Source organism: Archocentrus centrarchus, unplaced genomic scaffold (assembly GCF_007364275.1).
Source record: "Archocentrus centrarchus isolate MPI-CPG fArcCen1 unplaced genomic scaffold, fArcCen1 scaffold_30_ctg1, whole genome shotgun sequence".
Taxonomy (NCBI): Eukaryota; Metazoa; Chordata; class Actinopteri; order Cichliformes; family Cichlidae; genus Archocentrus; species Archocentrus centrarchus.
The window spans coordinates 472,513-494,864 of NW_022060259.1; the positions used below are offsets into that span (position 1 = coordinate 472,513).

The following is a 22,352-nucleotide window of genomic DNA, read 5'->3' on the forward strand; positions in this document are numbered from 1 at the left end:
CAACTGCAGTGCTTCACACACAAGGGCTATGCTGTATGTGTGAAAGAGCTCCAGGCACAACCCTTAATGGAACGGATTAAGCTAAGCTGCAAAACTTTGATACACCAGCAGTCAGGCAGCACAGTATTGATATCTCTCTGTCTATTCACAAAGGAATTCCAAGAAAGTAGATCTGTTGTTTGAAATCCCCTAAAAACCAGACACTCAGGCTTTAGCACAGTACTTATTTGCAGACATGTGGAATTTTCTCTTTTTGGAAAGAATCTAAATGTAACTAAATGAGATGTACAAATTTGAGCTTTACTACAGTCACAATACTCAGTTTTCATTAATGGTCACAAATCTTTTAATTAAAGGGGGAAATTACAGTTCCCAGGTAATCAGAGTTATCTGTCCCAGGAACATATTTTAATTTTATTTGTGATGCCTTATACATGCACCTCTGTGATGGTCTATTTTATGTTTTTGTTTGTAATCACAATACTCACTAATTAAGTAGTTTTGCATTTTCAGTATGCTTCTCTTTACATAAGTCATGTGTTTCTTAACTAGGAGCTTTGTGCTTTGTACTTTGTTTTCACACACTGTTGGGTTAGACTTATGTCTAAAAAATACTTTGATGGATTTAAGAAAAAAGTTTGTGGTATCATAACCCTACATGCTGAGAAATTAAGCTAAATGATGCTCTGAACAAGTATTCATGTGTGATGTGTTGAGAGTGAGATCTAATCTCACTATTGCCATGCTGCAATGTGTCACAGCAAAACAGAAAAGGACCAAAATAACAAAATAATCCAAAATTTGAGATTGAGTCATGTGCTGTAAATCGTTATAGTACAAAGTAGCAGGACACACCAATTTTGTATATATCAATTGTCAAAACAGTACTCTGATAACTGTATATATTTTGTACACATGGTCAAACGCCATTCCTCTCCTCAAATCACTACCTTATTGTGGTGGAGGGGTTTGTGTGTCCCAGTGATCCCAGGGGCTATGATGTTGAGGGGCTTTTGCCCCCTGGTAGGGTCTCTCAAAGCAAATTGGTCCTGGGTTATGGGCCACATAAAGAGCAATTCCAACTATCCCTATAAGAGGAAGATCAAGGGAACAGTTTACCATGCCTGGGATAGGATTACCAGGTCAAGCCTGGGGAGAGTGGCTTGAGGGAGAGTGCCTGGTGCCTTAGCTCAGGAGGCACTGTAAGGGTTGGGTGCAGTGTCTGTCAGGTGGTGGACAATGGCCGAGGCCCAAATCCTCAGCTATCGAGGCTGGCTATTGGAACATGGAACGTCACCTCTCTGGTGGGGAATGAGTCTGAGCAAGTGCATGAGGTTGAGAGATACTGGTTAGATATAGTCAGGCTCACGTCAACCCACCGCCTGGGCTCAGGAGCCAGTCTCCTGTCAGCAGGCTGAACTCACTTCAAATCTGAAGTTGCCCTCAATGAGAGGCTGTGGGCTGGGGTGGGTATCTTTGTATCCCCTTGGCTTGCTGTCCATATGTTATCGGCCAGAAAATGGGTCCTGACTGTTGTTTGCGCATATGCGCTGAATGGGAGTTCAGAGTATCTAGAATTCTTGGGGTTGCAGGGTGGGGTGCTTAAGGGTGCTCCATCTGGTGACTCCATTGTCCTACTGGGAGACTTCAAGGCTCATGTGGGCAATGACAGTGAAACCTGGAGGGGCCTGATTGAGATGAACGGCCTACCTTATCTGAACCCAAGTGATTTTCTGTTATTGGACTTCTGTGTAAATCACAGTTTGTTCATCATCTTCAAGCATAAAGATGTTCATTAAGTGCATGTAGCACCAGGACACCCTAGGTCACAGGTCAATGATTGATTTTATAATCGTATCATCAGATCTGAGGTCGTAGTTTCAGACATTTGGGTGAAGAGAGGAGCTGAGCTATTAACTGACTGCTACCTAGTGGTGAGTTGGATCAGGCGGTAGGGAAGGATGGTGGACAGACCAGGGACACCTACATGTATCATGAGGGTGTGCTGGGAAGATCGGGCAGAGGTCCCAGTCTGTGAGATCTTCAACTCCCACCTCGAGCAGAACTTCATTAGCATTCCAAGGGGGAGGCTGAGGATATTGAGCCCGAATGGTCCATGTTCCGCACCTCCATTGTTGAGGTTGCCACACAGAGCTGCAGCTGGCAGGTAGTTGGTGCCTGCCGTGGTGGTAATCCCCAAACTAGATGTTGGACACTGTAGATGAAGAGAGCCATCAAGCTGAAGAAGGAGTCCCATCAGGCTTGGTTTGTGTGTGGGACTTCAGAAGCAGTGGCTGAAGTAAAAATTTGGGTGTGGGAGGAGTTCAGTAAAGCCATAGAAAAAGACTGCCTCAAAGCGATTCTGGCAAACTGTCAGGCGACTCAGGAGGGGAAAGTGGTGCTCTACTCATATAGTGTATAGTGTGAATGGAACACTGCTAACTTCGACTAAAGTTAGAGTCGGGTGGTGGAATACTTTGAGGATTTCTTTAATCCCACGCCTTTTGTAGAGGAAGCAGAGACTAGGGATGAGAGGGAAGACTTGCCCATCACTGGGGGTGAGGTCACTGAGATAATTAAAGAACTCCTTGGTGGCAAGGCCCCTGGAGTGGACGAGATTCACCCTGAGTTCCTGAAGGCTCTGGAGACAAGCTGGAGACAAGCTTCTGAGAGACAAGCTGGAACTGTCAGGAGTGGACCACCACATCTCCGAGTGGATACTGGACTACCTCACTGACCGTCCACAGTACGTGAGGACACAGGGCTGTGTCTCTGACAGGCTGGTCTGCAGTACGGGGGCCCCACAGGGAACTGTGCTGGCACCGTTCCTCTTCACCCTCTACACTGCAGACTTCTCCATCAACTCCCCACGCTGCCATCTGCAGAAGTTCTCTGACGACTCTGCCATAGTTGGCCTCATCACAGGTGAGGATGACTCAGAGTACAGACAGTGGACTCAGGACTTTGTGGACTGGTGCCAGCGGAACCACCTCCTGATCAACGCCGCTAAAACCAAGGAGCTGGTGGTGGATTTCCGCAGGCGCAGACCCACCACACGGACACCGGTGAACATCCAGGGAGTGGACATTGAGATAGTGGACTCTTATAAGTACCTGGGTGTTCACCTAAACAATAAACTGGACTGGACTCATAACACTGATGCGCTCTACAGGAAGGGTCAGAGCAGACTCTACCTGCTGAGAAGGCTGAGGTCTTTTGGAGTGCAGGGGACACTCCTGAAGACCTTCTATGACTCTGTGGTGGCATCAGCCATCTTCTATGCAGCAGTATGTTGGAGCAGCAGCTTATCTACAGCTGAGAGGAAGAAGATAGACAAGCTCATCAGGAAAGCCAGCTCTGTCCTAGGATGTCCTCTCGACTCAGTGCAGGTGGTGGGAGACAGAAGGACTCTGACCAAAATAACATCACTGATGGACAAGGTCTCCCATCCCATGCATGAAACTGTTGCTGAGCTGGAGAGCTTCTTCAGTGACAGACTGCTGCATCCTAAATGCACAAAGGAGCGTTACCGCAGATCCTTCCTCCCAGCAGCTGTAAGACTTTATAACCATCACTGCTCCCAACAAAAACCACAATAACCTACACAATGTAGGATAATATATAATATACTGTAAATAGTCTGGCCTGTTAAGGTTCAACACACAGGCACATCATGTACATTGTATATAGTGTTATTATTAGTAGTATTAAGGTTAATATTGTTTGTTGATTTTATATATATTTATATTCTTTTCTTAGTGTGAATTATTATATTTTTACTTATATTTATAATAACTGCGGCTGCTGTTACACCCAAATTTCCCCTCTGTGGGACAATAAAGGCTGTTTCTTCTTCTTCTTTACATTCAGAGGAAGGAAAATAGTGAAAATAGTGAAAGATGTTCTAGGGCTGTCTTGGTTGACATGCCTCTGCAATGTTGAATGGCGATCTGGGGCAGTGACTCTGGATTGGCAGAGTGGGGTGGTGGTTTCCATCTTCAAGAAGGGGGAACAGAGGGTGTGCTCCAACTGCAGGGGGTTCACACTCCAAAACTTTCTCCTGGTCTATGCCAGGGTGATGGAAAGGAGAGTTGGTCTGTTAGTCAGACCTCAGATTCAGGAGAAACAATGCGGTTTTTGCCGTGGTCGCGCATTGCTGTCTGGCCAGTTGGCACGGGCCATTCAGTCCCTGTACAACTGCAGCGAGAGCTTGCCACACATTGCTGGTAATAACTTGGACTTGTTAATTCTCATGCTAGTGTTAATTCTCACTAGCATGAGAATTAGCATCTCCATGGTCCTCAGCCAGAAAAGGGTGGCGTGCCCAATCTAGGTCAGGGACAAGTTGCTGCCCCAAATGGAGGGGTTGGAGGGTCTTCACAAGTGAGGGGAGAGAAGAGTGGGAGATTAACAGAAGGATTGGGACCGCAGCTGCAGTGATACGGATGCTGCACCAGTCTATTGTGGTGAAGGGTAAAAGCAAAGCTGTTGATTTATTGGTAGATCTACGTCCCTACCTTCACCCATGGTCACAAGCTTTGGGTAGTGACTGAAAGAACAAGATCACGGATACAAGCAGCAGAAATGAGCTTTTTCCAAAGAGTGGCTGGCCTCTCTCTTAGAGATAGGGTAACGAGTACAGTCATTCATGAGGGGCTCAGAGTAGAGCCGATGGTCTTCCACATCAAAATCCTACCAGGAGGAGGCCCCGAGGTAGACCCAGGTCACGCCGAAGAGATAAAATCTCTCGACTGTCCTGGGAGCATCTTGGTGTTCCCCCAGATAAGCTGGAGCAGGTGGCTGGAGAGAGGGAGGTCTGGGTTTCTCTTCTAAGTCTTCTGTCCCCACGACCCATCCCAGATAAGCAGAGGATGGATGGATGGATGGATGGATGGATGGATGGGCCAAACTCCATATCATATGCACCTGTCATATCAGCATGCACAAGCTGTGCACAAATTGAATTACAACTGTGCAAAATATACTGGAATGCTATTAAAAAAATCGGATTGCATTAAATCCCATCGCATCATTTAGGAAAGAATACTTTGAACTAATTATTTGTTTAATGTCAGTGTAGTGTATAGTTAATCTGTTTTTGTTATTATGTTTATTTGTTTGTTCAGTTGTTTTTTTTGTTTGTGAGCATGAACAGTACTCGTACTTTCTTTGTTTGGCTTGGTTGGTTGTTTCTTTGTTTTTTGGAAGCATGAACAGCACTTGTACTTTCCCATCAAGGCTTATTGGTTGTGTCTGACAACACAACAGCTGAAGCTGATGAAGAAGGCGCACAGCTGATGCTAATGGATGTTAAGCAAGCCTGACAAAGTACAGCTGAGACCACAACTCTGACAACAAAGTGTTGACACTAACAAGCTGAGCCTATGGTGTGTTAAAATGATTATCATACTGACAATGTTATAGCATCTTAACTGTCTGGACTGTGCCGTAGCTTTAGCTTTTTTTTTAGCTATCACTTAAGATCACCTTAAATAATTGCTTAACGTGTTTAGTGGAAGAACTTTCTTTGATGACAGCTTCCACCGGAAGATGAAGTAACAACAATTTAGATGTCTTTGAACTATTTACTCCAAAACATCTCTTACTTCTGGTCCTTCTTTTGGTTGACTGAAGACTGTAAGGGACACAAATGTGTGTATGGATGTATTTGAATTACTCTTGTTGTGGGGACATGAACGTTTTTACACTGTCACAATGTAAGGAGCCACCTTTCTTTTTATTTCAAAAAGCAGGTTTCTATGTTATAAATGATTACATTTTACTATAACAACTTGGTTTAAGATCGGCTATGGTGTGCTACAGAAAGAATAAAAAAGCTTTTCTTTTTTTTCCCCATAACTAGCCAACACACAAAATTCCATCCATCCATTTTCAGGGTTGTAGGGGGGCTGGAGCCTAGCCCAGCTGTCACAGTGCAAGAGGCAGGTACACCCTGGATTTGTCGCCAGCCTAACACAGACAACCATGCACACTCACATCTATGTGCAATTTAGAATCACCATTTAACCTAATCTCAACAACTGCATATTTTTGGACTGTGGGAGGAAACCAGAGTAAACACAGACAGGGAGAAAGCATTGAAACTCCACACAGAAAGGCCCGAGCCAAGGTGAATTTGAACCTAGGACCTTTTTGTGGTGAGGGCACAGTGCTAACCACCACGCCACCGTGCATGTAAAAGCACTTTGTAAATTTGTTTTTTCAGACATTTTATTAACAAGGAAAATTTGCTAATCTTGTGAATCATCTGTTGCCCTGTAGCTTATTTATTCATATAATAATTTAATGTTATTTAACATTAAAGTAGTATAAAACTCCCTCCCCTCAGCCCCAGCAGGTCTCAGCAGATGACTCTCCCTCCCTGAGCCTGGTTCTGCTGGAGGTTTCTTCCTGTAAAAACTTTTTCCTTCCCACTGTCACCAAGTGCTTGCTCATAGGGGGTCGTTCAGAAGATAACACATTTTGTCTGAACCTACTCGTGTTTCTTGTGAGCAATAGTAGTATAATTGTAAGTAATAGTGCTGTAAAGAAATACCCTAAAACAGCTGTTAGTGACATCAACAACAACCTCCAGAGGGCAGGAGTGAAGGTATCACAATCTGCTGTTTGCAGAAGACTTCATGAACAACAGTACAGAGCCATCACCAGAAGATGCAAACCACTAGCAAGAAGAACATGAAGGCCAGGCTGGAATTTGCCAAAAAGCACAGGGACAAGCCTCTGAAATTCTGGCACAAAGTTTTATGGACTGATGAGACAAATATTAACCTTTACTGAGAAGATAGAAAGGCTAAAGTTTGGAGAAAGAAAGGATCCACTCATGATTCCAAATGAGCTCATCTGTGAAACACAGTGGAGATAATGTCATGGCTTGGGCTGCACGGCTTCTTCTGGGACGGGCTCATTAATCTTTATTGATGATGTCACGCATGATGGCAGCAGTACAATGATCTCAGAAATCTACAGAAACATTTTGTCTTTCAATTTAGAGAAAGATGCAACCAAACTAACTGGGAGATCCTTCATCATACAACAAGATAATGACCCCAAACACACTGCCAACACTACAGAGGAGTTCATCAGGGACAGGAAGTGAAAGGTTTTAGACTGACCTAGTCAATCTCCAGACGCAAACCCTATAGAGCATTTTAGCTGCTAAAGAGGAGACTGAAAGGAGTAACCCCCCCAAAACAAACAACAACTGAAAGAGGCTGCAGAGAAAGCTGGAAAAGCATCACAAAAGAAGAATGCAAAAGTTTAGTGATGTCAGTGGGTCACTGGCTTGATACAATCATTGCAAGCGAAGGATTTGCAACTAAATATTAAGTCTTATTCATGCAATTTTTTTAATTCAACTTTTCCAATACATTTGCTCACAACAAAAAGTGGGTGAATTCAGACAAAACAAAACAAAATGTGCTATCCTCTGAACTGTGTATCAGATACAGAAGACCTGGAAATAAAAGCTGAGATATTTCCTCTCATGTGGATTTTTTGATGTCAAACTCATATGTTTTTAGTTTACAGCAGAAATAAAGGGACTGGCCCCATTGTTCCAATACTTTTAGAGGGGACTGTAATTCTGGCAAGCTGGTGCATGCACTGTGACATTTTTTAAAAGTTAATGTTTAGATTATGGCTGAGTTTTTTATTCCTACAATTCATCCCTTATAAACTGAAATTGCTCATGTAAAATCACACTACACTGTAAAAGGGTCTAATGAACTACACGTTACATATATATATATATATATATATATATATATATATATATATATATATATATATATATATATATATATATATATATATATATATATATATATATATATATATATATATATATATAAACTCAAGCATGTCAAAATAACAGCCAGTTGTCAGCATATTTCTTTTTTTTTAATCTAGACATTGACTTATGTTTAGAACCGTTTATAGAGCGGTTTATAACCGGTAGATTTGCATCCAATCAACGTTATTAAGCGTTAAAAATGCTGAGGGGGCACACTCACATCACACAGGTACACGGATAACGTTTAATACTATTTTACCTTATTTATGTGCGACAAACGGTCATGCCTCGGCCGATTGATCCGTCCTTCGGTTCTGATGCTGGTACGTCCAGTGCTTTTAAAAAAAAAAAAAAAAAAAAAAAAGTGTTGTCCTCGATTTAAGTCATAAATAGAACTTAAAATTAAATCGTGGAAAGCACTTTTGTGGCAGTGTTCAGTCAGATGTTCCCAATGTTTCCTCAGCACAACGATAAACTTTGGCGACTCTCAGAGCACTTGTCTGACTGAGTCTGTGACGTCACTCTATTCTCCCCACGAAGCACGGCCTGTGCCTGTTATCGCAGGCAGTGATAAACATAATAATATTATACTTCCCTGTATAAAATATACTTCCCTAAATAATTATCTCCCTGTGTGTGTGTGTGTGTGTGTGTGTGTGTGTGTGTGTGTGTGTGTGTGTGTGTGTGTGTGTGTGTGTGCGTGTGTGTGTTTCAGCCCCACCCCCCACAAAGACATTTTTTTAGGAAATCACTAGAGGAATATTAGGAGAAGTATTTGGCGCTACTGTATATATTGCATAATGAATATATAAAACATTTGTGAAAATAATCAATTCTTCGCCTGTAAATCAGGAATGGAACATCAAAGGCGTTTTTCTGGGGGTCCAGTGTAACAACACCTTGACTCTGCTGCCATCTGCCCGCAAAACATCAGAGCACAAAAAACATCGAGTATTCCCAGAGAAGAATGTTAGATTAAACTCCAGATTACTTCTACCTGCTTTCAAAATCTACATTTTCTTATGGAAAGGCCATTAAAACCAAATAAGCATCGAGTATTTTGGTATTTTGTGGGGGCTTTTGAAAATGCGTGTAACCCCCCCACCACACTACCTCTTCTTTTTTTTTTTTTTAATCAAAAAACCATAGTGACAGCTCACTCGCTTCCTGTTTGAGGAACTGTGAGTGTAAGGAAAAATAAGCTTGCTTTTCAGAAACAAGAAAAGCAATATCATGATCCCTGATGTGTGCATAAGTGCATCTATGGGACATTTGCTGGTAATCCACTTCGTCATTTATGATTCACTTGCATTAGAAATTCATTCAAATCTTAAATGTTACTTGCATTACGTTAGTGCTGATTTTCTCTTGATGTGTGTCTAGTATTTGTGCAAAAAAAATTGGAAGAACAAAAAAAAGCATGATTTAATGGCCTGTAAAAATGACTTATATGTAACTCTGATCCTACTGAACAAAGTCAAACATAATAATATGATAGTGAATATTCATGAAAAAAAATAAATCCTCCTCAATAGTTGCCATGACATTCTTAATGGATTCTTCTTCTGACTCATACACTTTACATGTGTGCAGAGTTTCATCACAAAACGCTGCAAGATTACAGGGAAATTAAAGGAAAATTATGCTCAAATTCAGCATTAATTGAATATGATAGCATCATATCTAAAATTCCTTTAAAAAAATCAGAGTCAATACTTGGCATGAAATTGTCAGTGGATTCCTCCTCTGGCTCACCTCCTCTACATATGTGCATTGTTTCATCTCAAACCATTGCCATGGTCCCGAGAAAGTACAGGACAATTTTCTTCAAATGGAGAAAGGTCAATGGACAATTATACCATTGTATCAAAAATTAATTAAAAATTATCCTTTCTGGTTGAAATGAAATTCTCAGTGGATTCATTTTCTGGCTCATCCACTCTACATTTCATCACAAGCTGCTGCCATGTTCCTGAGAAAACAAACCACAGCTCTGCTCAAATTGAACAAGGTATCAGACATAACAACTGAACATAAACACACAAATTGTGATGGGCTCATACGTTGTTGTGAACACAAGATGAAGAATATATGTAATTAGAGATCAAAGGCCACATAGGTCTGATTTAAAGTGATATGAAGGACTTCAGAAAACTACATGTTTCTTTACATTACAAGTGGACTGTCATCTGACCACTGGAAAGCTGACCAGCAGCAAATCATATCATCACATTTTACATCCAAATAATCTATAGCATGTCAGATTTTCCACTGGTTATTTGTTTGTTTATTTATTTCTTGATTACTGAAGGTCAGTGAAAGCCATGGTGTGTGATAACATCACTGCATTATTAAATGTTAAAAAAACAAAAAAGAAAATGGCCACATAATCTGGGCTTTATTCACATTGAGAAAATTTTGCAAAAGGAACCTTAAATACATTATTTTGGACTTTAACTGGTAAATTTTAACTGGTCCTGGCTGACACTTAATTCTACACAAGGCAAACTAATACAGTGCGAGTTGACGAAAATGTGTAAGGAAAAGGATTTGTTCTTCCCCTTCCTGTAGAGTGTGTTAAATCAAATAGCCGCATGGAGTTGGTGCCCCTCATGTTATGGAGCCATGGTAACACTCGATGGTCTGTTTCCAAGACAAACCTTTCCCCGAATGTAATAGCAGAGAGAATCTAAATCCCACTTTATTACAAGGCATTCCTTTTCCACACTAGAATATCTGACTTCCTGTGCATTGAGCTTCCTGCTAATATACAGGACAGGTTGAAGTTTCCCTGGTTTCCCCTGTAACAGGGCAGCTTCAATACCCACATCTGAGGCATCAGTCTGGACAATAAACTGCTTCTCAGTATGGGTTCCTTGCACAGTGCCATCTTCAGGACCTGAAAAGACTCCTCACATCCCCTTGTCCACTGAAGCCTGTTGAGCTGGTTTTTCCATGTCAGATCGGTAAGTGGGGCTGAGAGAGTAGAAAATCCAGGAATGGATTTTCTCTACCAACCCACTAGGCCCAGGAATGACTTGACTTGAGACTTTGTTCTTGTTCTCTCAGCACACATGATGGCATCAACCATCCCAGCCTTCCCCACCTGAAGCCAGATCACCCCTTTCCCAAGGATAAACTCCTGATTAACCAGGGCACACTTGTCAGGGTGAATGGTAAGGCCTGCATCCTTAATCCTTTGCAGCACCTCCTTCATGTGGGCCAGATGATCTTTCCCGCTGGCATTGCAGACCACAACGTCATCAAGGTAAGTTGCAGCATAGGATTCTGTGTCCACCAGCAGTTTATCCATCATGTGCTGGAATGTTGCTGGGGCCCCACAAAGACCAAAGGGTAGAACAGTGAACTGGAAATGCCCAAAAAGGGTCCAGAAAGCTGTTATGTCTTTGCGCTCCTCTGTCAGGCGACCTTGCCAAGGTTCAAGTACACCTGCATTTATGTTTTGCTTATGCTCTGACCTTCTATCAGCTTAAATGGTGAAAATCCTGTTGAGCTCTGGGGCACCTCATGATAAGCAAAAAGCAGAAATATTAACTACAATCCTTTCCTGTATCTGAGACAAACTTCCTTAGCATAGCTGTGGCTACTTGCTTTTTTTTTTTTTTTTTTCAGCAGGAAGTTTGAGGAGGTATTTATTCGGCCTTAACATGCTTCTTGGTCTTTTTTGGGCAGTAGCACAGCCTGGATCTTGGGCAGCACACCACCCTGAGTGAAGGTGACCCCACTGAGCAACTTGTTGAGCTCCTCATCGTTGTGCACGGCCAGCTGCAGGTGTCGATACGATATGAGTCTTCTTGTTATTGCGGGCAGCGTTTCCAGCCAACTCCAGCACCCACACGCTCCACATAGTTGCTTTTGCACAGCAGTCTGTGGACACAACCCACGGGGTACTGGAGTCCCACAAGATGAGCTGGTCCTCAAGTTGATGCTTTCTTCTCTGTAGTATCAAGACTGCTGTGGCTACTTGCTTAGCTGTGACCTCTCTCAATGGATAGACTTCAGGATACCTAGTTAAATAGTCGCATATAACCAAAATAAACTTGTTTCTTGACTGACTGCATACAACTGGTCCAACTATATCCACACAACACCTTCAATGGGTATAGAAACAACAGGGAGAGGAATGAGAAGGACAGGTGCTGTATACTTTCCAGACTTAAGTTGATTTACAGTATTCTGTACATGGGTATACATTCCTGGCCAGTAAAATGTTTGCCTTATTCTGTAAAAGGTTTTCATAAAACTCAACCTGCCCATGGGATGGTATGCACCACCTTCATTACCTCAGGACTTAAATTTTCAGGGAGCAAATTGTTTACCCTCATCAGACTGTCTGTTAAATTTCATTACATATTATGGAAAATTCTCAAGAGACTGTTCCGAAATTGTGGCATGTAAGGTCATATAAATGCACGCGCACTATGCCTATTCAGATTCAAATACACGAAAAATAAATTATTTGTGACTCCTCCAAGTCTACGCAGAAGAAGCTTTTAATTTGTAGGTGCAATCCTTAAAAAATGTTGTTGGCGTAAATGGACTTTCAAAACAAAAGTAATGACATCCTGTTGTGATTTTACTTACTCCTCGGGGCGAGTTTGATTTTAGAAGTGTTTATACATAGTATTGATTTGCATGTCGTGTTTAAGCAGTTGGTTGTTATACGAAAATGATATCGACTGCTACTGTGTTTTTGGACATTTATTCTGAAAAAACAAAAACGCGACTGGAAGTCGACTTATTTTTGATGACGGAAGGCAGAATGATGACAGTAAAGCAATCCCGGATGAGAAGACAAACATTTAATCCTCTGGGAAACTGGAATAAAAATATTGAGTCTAGACGTTCAGGATCTGCTTTAAGGTGACTCTGGAGCGACAACACCGCGACTCCTCCCTGAACGACGAGGAGAACACGGACGTGTTGTGATGTTATTGGACTAGCAAAAGTAGAAAAACACCACGTTAAGGACTGTGGATGAAAAATCCATGAAAAATAGGGCTACTACAGGACGTTACTTGGGAGTCGGGACATTTTAAAGATTCAGAGCGGCTTTCTTCCTAATGGAAATGGGCTGTACAATGTTTGTACACGCAGCTTCGAGTGGGACAGGCTAGGACGTTTCTTACTATTCTGGAGGAAATGCTCTGCTCCACGCGTTATGCTATTAAAGTGGAATCTTCCGTTTTGCATATCAAGTAGACACTATAGTGCTCCACATCAGCATCACCCCAGACAACGTCAGCATTCATATATTTAGTCCCCATTAACCGCAGAACTGAAGTCTTTGCAGGGTAAACGGCAATGGCTCTGAAGTCCAGGAGACCGTGGACGACCGTGATGTTCGGCGTCTTTCTCGGATTCACCGCGTCCTCTTGGCTCATTTTGCCGCAGGTCCTGGAAAATAAAAGGAAAAAATCTCCCATGTGTTTGTACTACAGTGACTCCAGCGTTGCTAAAAGTCCTGGCGTCCACGGAAACTCCGTGCCAGTCAAAGATCTGGACAGTCCGCAGGAGGAGAACAGGTTATTCAGCGCGGGGAACAGCAGTGCGCATTTAGGGAGACACCAAAGCAGACCAAAGCGTTTCCTTTATGTTGGCGTCATGACAGCCAAAAAATACCTGGCGTCTCGCGCCGTGGCTTCGTATGAGACATGGGCAGCTTCTATACCTGGGAAGGTGGAGTTCTTTTCGAGCGCTGGGTCTGGCACCGTCCACGTGCCGGTCCCCGTCCCCGTGGTTTCACTAGCAGGTGTCGACGATTCCTACCCACCCCAGAAAAAATCATTTATGATGCTAAAGTACATCCATGACCATTACCTGGATAAATACGAGTGGTTCATGCGGGCAGATGATGATGTTTATATAAGAGGTACTTATTCTTATTCCTGTGAGTGTGTATGTGTGTGTAATTTGTCACAGTTCAATGAAATGCAGCTTTATGATGAATACAAGTGATCCAAAAGTATCGCGTTTTGCTTTTTACAGCGATATCATGCTGCTCTATTGAAAATAATGCCCCCCTGAAATTACTGAGATAAATTCATGTAGTTCTCACTTTGAGCAGTCAAAACTATTGAAATGGTTCTTCCACAATAACTAAGTTTTTTTTGTTTTTTTGTTTGTTTTTACACTGCTAACGTTTGCTGTTTTATGTGTTGCTAAGATCTTAACTTTTAACCAACTGCAACGTGTAATAAGAGTGTAATAAAGAAAAACAGTGGCTTATGCTGCTGGAGGACAAAGACTTCAAACACACACACACACACACAGACTGCATATCAAGAAAACATGCATTTTACCCATTTTGATAACTGTGTAATTTCTTACAACTTACCTTTTGCTAGGTGAGAAGCTGGAGTTGTTCTTGCGGTCACTCAACAGCAGCAAGCCCCATTACCTCGGCCAGACAGGCCTGGGCACAGCTGAAGAATTAGGCCGACTGGCCCTAGAACCTGGAGAGAACTTTTGCATGGGAGGACCTGGGATGATCTTCAGTAGAGAGGTGCTACGCAGGATGGTCCCTCACATCAGTACCTGTTTAAGGGAGATGTACACCACCCATGAGGATGTGGAAGTAGGGCGCTGTGTGCGACGCTTTGGAGGGACACAGTGTGTGTGGTCTTATGAGGTATGAACTGAACCAGTCTGCTTTTTGTTCTTAGTTTGGTTACTGAAATATCATAGAGTCTAGTAATAGCACTGCAGGCCTTAATTAAGGAATTTTTCATATATATAAATGTTCTGCTATAATTTTGATAAGTTTGGATGCTGTGAAAGGGGGAAATTAAACCAGATGCAATGGTTTGCAAATCATTTAAACTTCATTCTTCAGAAAATTAACACAGACACTAAATTTTATGGGTTTTTCATCACATTTGTGGAAAATGTGGTTTCTGACACATTCCTGGGTCCAAGCATTGATTTCCAATATAGAATTGTGTCATTCATTGCAGTGCTACCTGAAGTCTAAAGGTTCACAGCCACTTACTTTGTGAGCAGGTTTTTTTTCTACGAGCTATAGACAACAAATGACATCATCTTCTAATATTGTAAGAGCTATAACTTACAATATAAAGCTCCTTGCAACAATTCTTGATTTGATGTACAGAACTGAGTGTGACTCAGTCTATTTTTGTTACTCACCTTGTTCTTACTGTTTTGTTTTGTATTTAGCATTACACAACTTTTCCAGACTTTTCTTAACCCTGTCCAAACTCTTTTGGAATCTGGTGGAAAAATTATGTTCTGCCGACATTTTTTTATATGCTCCTCATTGTTGGAGGGGTTGTGCGTGTTGCTTCATGTGAGCTCTGTAATATCACAATGGCATCTGCAGGTTTCAAGTGAGTAGAATGCATTTGGTGGCATTGTGCTTTGGAGTGTTAACATACAGCATTAGAATATCCCTTTACTGTCAGTCTGGGAGTCATATTTTCTGTCAGTAGTTTAATGTATATTCATAAGCTTCTCCCAAACTCTCATCTCCCAAGCAACTTTTGAACTCATGCAGCCTCATATCATGACACTCAAATCATCCACACTCCATAATCACATGCCCGACCTGCTTGAGTCTTCTGAGCTTATCTTGGTCTTATCTGACCAATGAATATCCTCCCAATATTCATCAGACTTTTCAAGGGTTTTTTTTTTTTTAGCAAGTTTCATCTTACAGTTTTGTTGCATTGACTTCCTGATTTAGGACCATTTTTTTCAGTGGTCTGTCTTTTTTTTTATTTTGGTTGTAAGAAGAAATATTTGTCCTTACAAAAATTCAGTATTGAGAATTGATACAACTTTTAAATATTTTACATTTAATTGATATTTTACAGGAGTTTACACACATTTACAATCAAAAAAGAAACTGTTGTCTTGTCCTTTATCTAATTTGAATTGCTAATGCTGTATACCACCCAGCTCGGTACAAACAACATACTTTGTTTGTACCGATTCTTGGACATCATCCGTGCTCTCTTTACATTTTGATTCTTTCTACAGATGCAGCAACTGTTCTATGAAAACTATGAACACAACAAGAGAGGTTTCATTGAAGAACTTCACAGTCGCAAGATCCACAATGCAATTACACTCCATCCCAACAAAAGTCCTGCCTACCAGTACCGCCTCCACAGCTTCATGCTCAGCCGTGAGATCTCAAGGCTCCGTTACCGCACCATCCTACTCCACCGTGAAGGCCGACATATGAGTTATCTTAGTGATACAGAAATACTGTGGGAGGACCAACAGCTGGGGTCTCCACCTTCCTACATGCGCTATGTGCCCAGTGAGAGAAATGATGTCACTGAGTGGGATTTCATGACAAGCCATCATAGTTATTCTGCTGTTGAAAACAAGATGGCTAGGCAAAGCCTTGGGAAATTGCTTCGGACTGCCCTTGAAGACATTATAGTAGAGGTCATGGATATGATTAATGAAAATTCAAAGACACGTGGCCATGTAATTGACTTTAAAGAGATTCAATATGGCTACTACAGGGTGGATCCAATACATGGTGCCGAATATATCTTAGACTTGTTGCTTCTGTACAAAAAACATAAGGGACGTAAAATAACTCTGCCTGTGAGGCGACACGCTTACCTTCAGCAGTCTTTTAGCCAACCCTTCTTTACTGAAGCTGAAGATTTAAATGTGGCTGAACTTATGGCCGCCATCAACTCTGAATCAAAATCCCTGTCATTCCTATCCAACTCTCTGAAGTTCTTGTCACGTTTCCAGTTTTATGAGTCAACCAGGGAAATGTGGGAGCAAAGCCAGAAAAAGATCAACATTCTCGTCCCCCTGTCTGGTCGCTACAGCACTTTTATTCGTTTTATGGAGAACTTTGAGAAAGTGTGTTTGATACCCAAACAAAATGTGAAACTGTCCATCATTCTGGTTGACAATGTGAACACAAAGAAAAGAAAAAAGCATATTCATTTAATAATGGACTACAAAAGAAAGTATCCTAAAGCTGATATGCTTGTAATTCCCATGACAGGAAACTTTTCACGGGGGCTGGCTCTAGAGCTGGGTTCCTCACAGCTTGATAATGACACTTTACTGTTCTTCTGCGATGTTGATCTAATCTTTAGTGGTGATGCCCTGCAGCGCTGCAGAGACAATGCTGTTCAAGGGAGACAGGTATATTTCCCTATTGTCTTTAGCCAATATAACCCTAAGATGGTGTATGGTGAAAAGGCCCCAAGTGAAAACAAATTTGGGCTCACCAAGAAAAGTGGCTTTTGGCGTGATTATGGCTTTGGGATTACCTGTGTTTATAAGAGTGATTTACTAAAAGCTGGAGGTTTTGACACATCAATCCTAGGCTGGGGATTAGAAGATGTAGACTTATTCACCAAAGTTATAAATTCAGGTTTGAAAGTTTTACGCAGTCAAGAACCAGGAATTGTCCACATTTATCATCCTGTCAATTGCAATTCAAGTCTTGAGCAGAAGCAATACAAAATGTGCCTTGGGTCAAGAGCGAGTACGTTTGCATCAACAGTGCAGTTAGCAGAGATGTGGCTTGAGAAACACATAGAGGTAGGATATAACAGAACTTCATCCTGACATTCCAGCCTTCCAGGACTCCTCAATGCAAGTTACTCTCTGTTCTGTTTTAATGCAGACAGCCTCGCTAACCCATTTTATTGGTTAGCGAGGACCCTAACCAATTAAATGGTACAAGACCCAGCTGACAGCAGAATAGCAGGCAGAACAATGTTGAAGACACCCAAAGGTGAGACAACACAACAGAGACTCCGCCCAGTTTGTTGTGGAAACAAGTATAACTATCTGCTTAATCACTGACTTCCAAACCAGCTGGAAAGATGATGATAAGGATAGAAATAAGAAATATTTGGGATTTCTATTGGCTCAATGGAGCTGATGGCTATTCTGTATACATGCACCACTCTCTGTATACATGCATAATTGAACACTGCTAATTTGGGGGAGCTGAAAATTAAATAAATGGCCCAAAGAATAAGTTGCATTACCCAAAATACCCGGCAATTAAAAAGTAATGCTGTTGTAGTTGAGTTATGAGAGTGCTGGAAGTTATGCACAGACAGCTGCTTTACTCAGCTACAGGTTTGAGTGTGCAGCAGTAATTCAGTGAATTGGATACTCTGTTGCTGCCCTCCATGACTCAAGTCATTGTGCTCACTGAGCAGCATTCTGTACCACGCTGAACACTCTATGTGTGTTTGTGTGAATGTGTGCGCTTTGGTGAGGGATTTGGCCCTGCTGTATTGAACTAAACTAATCTACTAATTTCCCGGTGCAGTTTAGCGATCACCTTCTGCAGACCTGAAGCTGAGCTTGGTTAGTTACTGTCTCTGCCACATTTCCTGTGTGCCTCTGTACTGCAATAAATCCTGCTCAGCTATCTTATTTCTAGTCTTCAGCCTAACCATAACTTGTATTGTGATTCAGCATCTTCATTGCCATAATTTTATTCAATCAAAACCTAGGAAAACACATTAAGGTAGAATCTCATTCTCAGTTAGCCAAGGTGCATACAATAAATGTAGAAAAGCATAAATGAAATACCAATGAAGGAGGAATGTATAGCTTTATCAATTAAACTAAATATTTTTACATTAAGTCATAATAAAAATTCCTGTGATAAAACCAAAGGTGAAGCGATACACAGCTGACTACCCATAAATAACAGAAAGAGTTTTTTTCTTGTACAAAACAAGGTTTGTTTCTACAAAACAAAAACAACAATGTCAGTCACAGCTTTATAAGCTTTGATAATTGTGTCTTTATGCACTTTAAAACTAAGGTTTCCATGGATTTACATGCCTAATGTAGGTATTTATAGTGTTGCACTCTCTTTTAGTGTTATTAATAGAACAAATTATAATACTACCATAACTGGTCAGGTATGCATTTCAGATCATTTTGGTTTTTGCACAGCTTAAGACCAGTTTCACATTTAGAGGTCAACATAAACGTTACTGCTCTCCTGAGCGTGCTTTCTTATTCACTGAAATGTAATACTAGAAGAGAGCTGATACAATGCTACCATCATCTGTAGCATTTATTATAAAAGTGATATTTCCTTGTAAAATACACTGCTCAAAAAAAAATTAAAGGAATGCTTTGAAAACACATCAGATCTCAATGGAAAAAAACATGCTGGATGTCTGTATTATGTTGACTGCTTTAGGAACACAAGGATGCCACGTTGGTTATTGAAAATGAAAATTATCAACCTGCAAAGGGCTGCATTCAAAGACACCCTGAAAATCAAAGTGAAAAAATTATGCAGCAGGCGGGCACCAGGATGCTGGGCAGTGATCACAGGACCCTCTAGAGACCATCCAGCCCTTAGACCACCCTCATGAAGTCTGTCTCTGATTGTTTCGTCAGAAACATTCACTCCAGTGGCCTGATGAAAGTCATTTAGTAGGTGGTGCTCATCCTATTCCTCCTTGCACAAAGCAGCAGATACTGATCCTGCTGATGGATTAAGGACCTTCTACGGTCTTGTCCAACTTTCTTAGAGTAACTGCCTGTTTCCTGGAATCTCCTCTATGAGCCTGTGACGGAGGACACAGCAAACCTTTTGGGAATGGCACGTATTGATGTGCCATCTTGGAGGAGTCTGTAGGGTCCAGGTACTGCCTCATGTTATCAATAGTGATACTGACCCTAGCCAAATGTTAAAGTATTAAAAAAAAACCAAAAAAAAAAACAGAAAGGATGAGGAGAGAAAAAATGTGAGTGTCCTCCACCTGCAAAACCATTCCTGTTGTGGGGGGTGTCTCATTGTTGCCCTTCTAGTCACCTGTTGTTCATTTCATTAACACCAAAGCAGCTGAAACTGATGAACAAATTCCCTCTAATACTAAACTGACCAGATCAATATCCCAGATGTTTAACTGACTTGATGCTATACTCTAATTAAAAAAAAATTCCTTAAAATTTATTTTTGAGCACAGTATGTAAGCAAATGTCCAGATCTTGTTTTAGACCAAGGTCCTGTTTCTGAGTCACATATAGGCTTTTCCACCTGACTGATTAAGCAGTAATTTGGTGATTTTGAAATCTTTTAAACTTCTGAGTTAGATTAGAAGAGGGTTGGATGAAAATGTCATTTTTAATTATTATATTTTGAGCTTTAAGTGTGCTCATATGGAACTGCAGAGTTTGAAATGTTAGTGTAGTTACCTTTGAAACTCTACTGTTTTATTTACTTATTTTTATTGTAACCATCTTCTGTATGTGTTACTGAGCTTTAAATGACCATATCAGTGCTTTCTGATGTTCAAATGCCACAAATTCAGTGTAATGTGAAATCTTATTAGAACATGTGTGATTATTCTTTCATTAAGCAATTTTTAAACTCAGGCAGTCATTAAAGCAGGCAGTGCCAATAAAATCAAAGGTGTCATATCTCTGCCAAGACAAATTCTGTAACCTGTCATTTTAAAGGAACTGATCTGGAACCGCACCAAAGTTTAACGGTTCTTCCTTTTCCTTCCTTTGCTCACCACAAAATGTTATATATATGTATATATATATATATTTTTTTTGTTTTGTTTTGTTTTTTGTTACAGTAATAAAAATCAATATTCTCTGTCACAAGGTGGTGACAGAAATAGTGTTTGGTGATGGTGTTTGTTCAGTTCTGAATCCCTGGACAATCCCAATCCTAAAGGTAGTTATAATATATTAATAGAATCAGAACAGTTACCTGTACTATACCAGATTACCTTTGACACACACACTAGTTTATTTATTTATTTGCTATCCAAGCATAATGGCTTTAAAGCATGGGTGGGCAAACTATGGCCCGTGGGCCACACCGTGCTCCTTTTAATCCGGCCCGCCAAAGATTGGTACAGAATTGCCCAGATCAAATCATATCATAATTATGACTAATGTCGAGGATTCTGAGAATTGCTACAACAAAACTAACACCAGACTTCGATGCACTGGCAAAAACAACACTGCTCCCACTAAATATAAATCTATTTATTAACACTGTAATGCCTTTTTTATGTTCATGTTTGATATGTATGCATCTGGTGCTGGCCCAGCCCGTCTGTCAAATTTCAAAAAGTCAATGTGGCCCCAGAGCCAAAAAGTTTGCCCATCCCTGCTTTAAAGTCTCATAGCAATAATAACAGCAACCTTGTAGTAACTGATTATTTATAATATATATTAATCAGTGTTTTCCTATGCTGCTGGTTTCACTCAAAGTTTTACTATAAAAGTTGTAATTCTGCATGGTAAATCTGTGCTTGTTTGAAACAGCTGATTTAAGCATCTATGAACATGCTGAAACTCTGAAGACTGCTTTTACTCAAAGTTTTCAGTATTTTGTAATAAATACATTCATTGAGACAGAGGCAGGAATTATACATGGAGGGGTGAAAAAGGGAAAGGCTTGACCCTTTGACTCTTACAGTGAGGATCTACTTGCTCTGTTAGGGATTCTTCTGACATGCCCTGACTCATGGGTCCCCTTATAGGCAAGCGTCACTGCAGATCAATACAGTGTTGTTTTGAGTATCGCTTTCATCCTATGATGAATGTTTTTATTTTGGTGGGATTGGTTTCTTCCAGCATGACAATGTACCCATCCACAGGGGCATTGAATGAATCAGTATGTTAAAATTTATTCATTAAAACTATGATTCATTCCACATCTTGAAACACTTTCCCATATATTAATTGGCTGTTTACAAACATCAGTACATGTCTCACAAGAAATATGTAACTCAAAATGAGATCTGCTGATCTATGGATGCATCCCTGCAAAGATGACAACCAGGTAGAACAAGAGCTGGCATAACAAAGGTAATAGTTAATGTGATAGAAAGAGGAAATACACAAATGTAAGAAAACTGTGACATGAGACCACAAAGACAGCATTTAGTTTCAATTTATACTTACTGTCTTTATTTATTGAGAGAGTTGGGAAAGTTGCAGTCAAATTGCCAAACCTGTGTCCTACATAACTAGTGTGTGTTTATTTTTAAGCTGATATATCCAAATTTCAGACTACATCTCAGTGTTGGTGACCCACATTGTCCCAAAAAAGACATACTTCGGACCCACATTTAGGTGGTTGGGAGTCTGGTCACCCAATCTGGGGGTGAAGAAAATAATGTCCTTTTTGTTGTTGCTGTTGTTTTGTTTCTCCAAAACCTGTGCCAAAGCACTCTCTGTAGAAGGACACAAAATTTCTTGATTTGTGTTTCAGTACGATCAAGTATCAATTATCAAATTAATCACAATAACGTTTTATGCAGTTATTAATTTCAGTTAAATTAAATCATCTTTTTGATATTAATTATAATTGCGCTATTAGACATAATTTAGATAATTTATTTATTTTACTTTACTTTTATATTTTTAAATTGATGTATGTGTTTTATTTTTGTTATTGCTAACGGCGGGAGAAACACAGTAGCGGTGGTGGGTGGTGTCTTGTGGGATTTACAAAGTAGTACTTTAAACGCGTCACTGCTAGTGACGTTGTTCAAGGAAGTTAAAC

General features: G+C 40.7%; 1 protein-coding gene across 2 annotated transcripts; it reads left to right on the forward strand.

Moving 5' to 3' along the window:
- Positions 1-12,586: 12,586 nt before the first annotated feature.
- Positions 12,587-19,528, forward strand: LOC115776270 (chondroitin sulfate synthase 3-like). Of its 2 annotated transcripts, none has more exons than XM_030723884.1 (3): positions 12,587-13,724; positions 14,182-14,465; positions 15,833-19,528. In XM_030723884.1, the coding sequence occupies exons 1-3, from the start codon at positions 13,139-13,141 to the stop codon at positions 17,402-17,404; spliced, it is 2,442 nt and encodes an 813-aa protein (XP_030579744.1). In that variant the 5' UTR covers positions 12,587-13,138; the 3' UTR covers positions 17,405-19,528. The 2 variants fall into 2 exon arrangements, with proteins under 2 accessions (XP_030579744.1, XP_030579745.1); XM_030723885.1 differs by having other exon boundaries at positions 12,587-13,706.
- Positions 19,529-22,352: the final 2,824 nt, after the last annotated feature.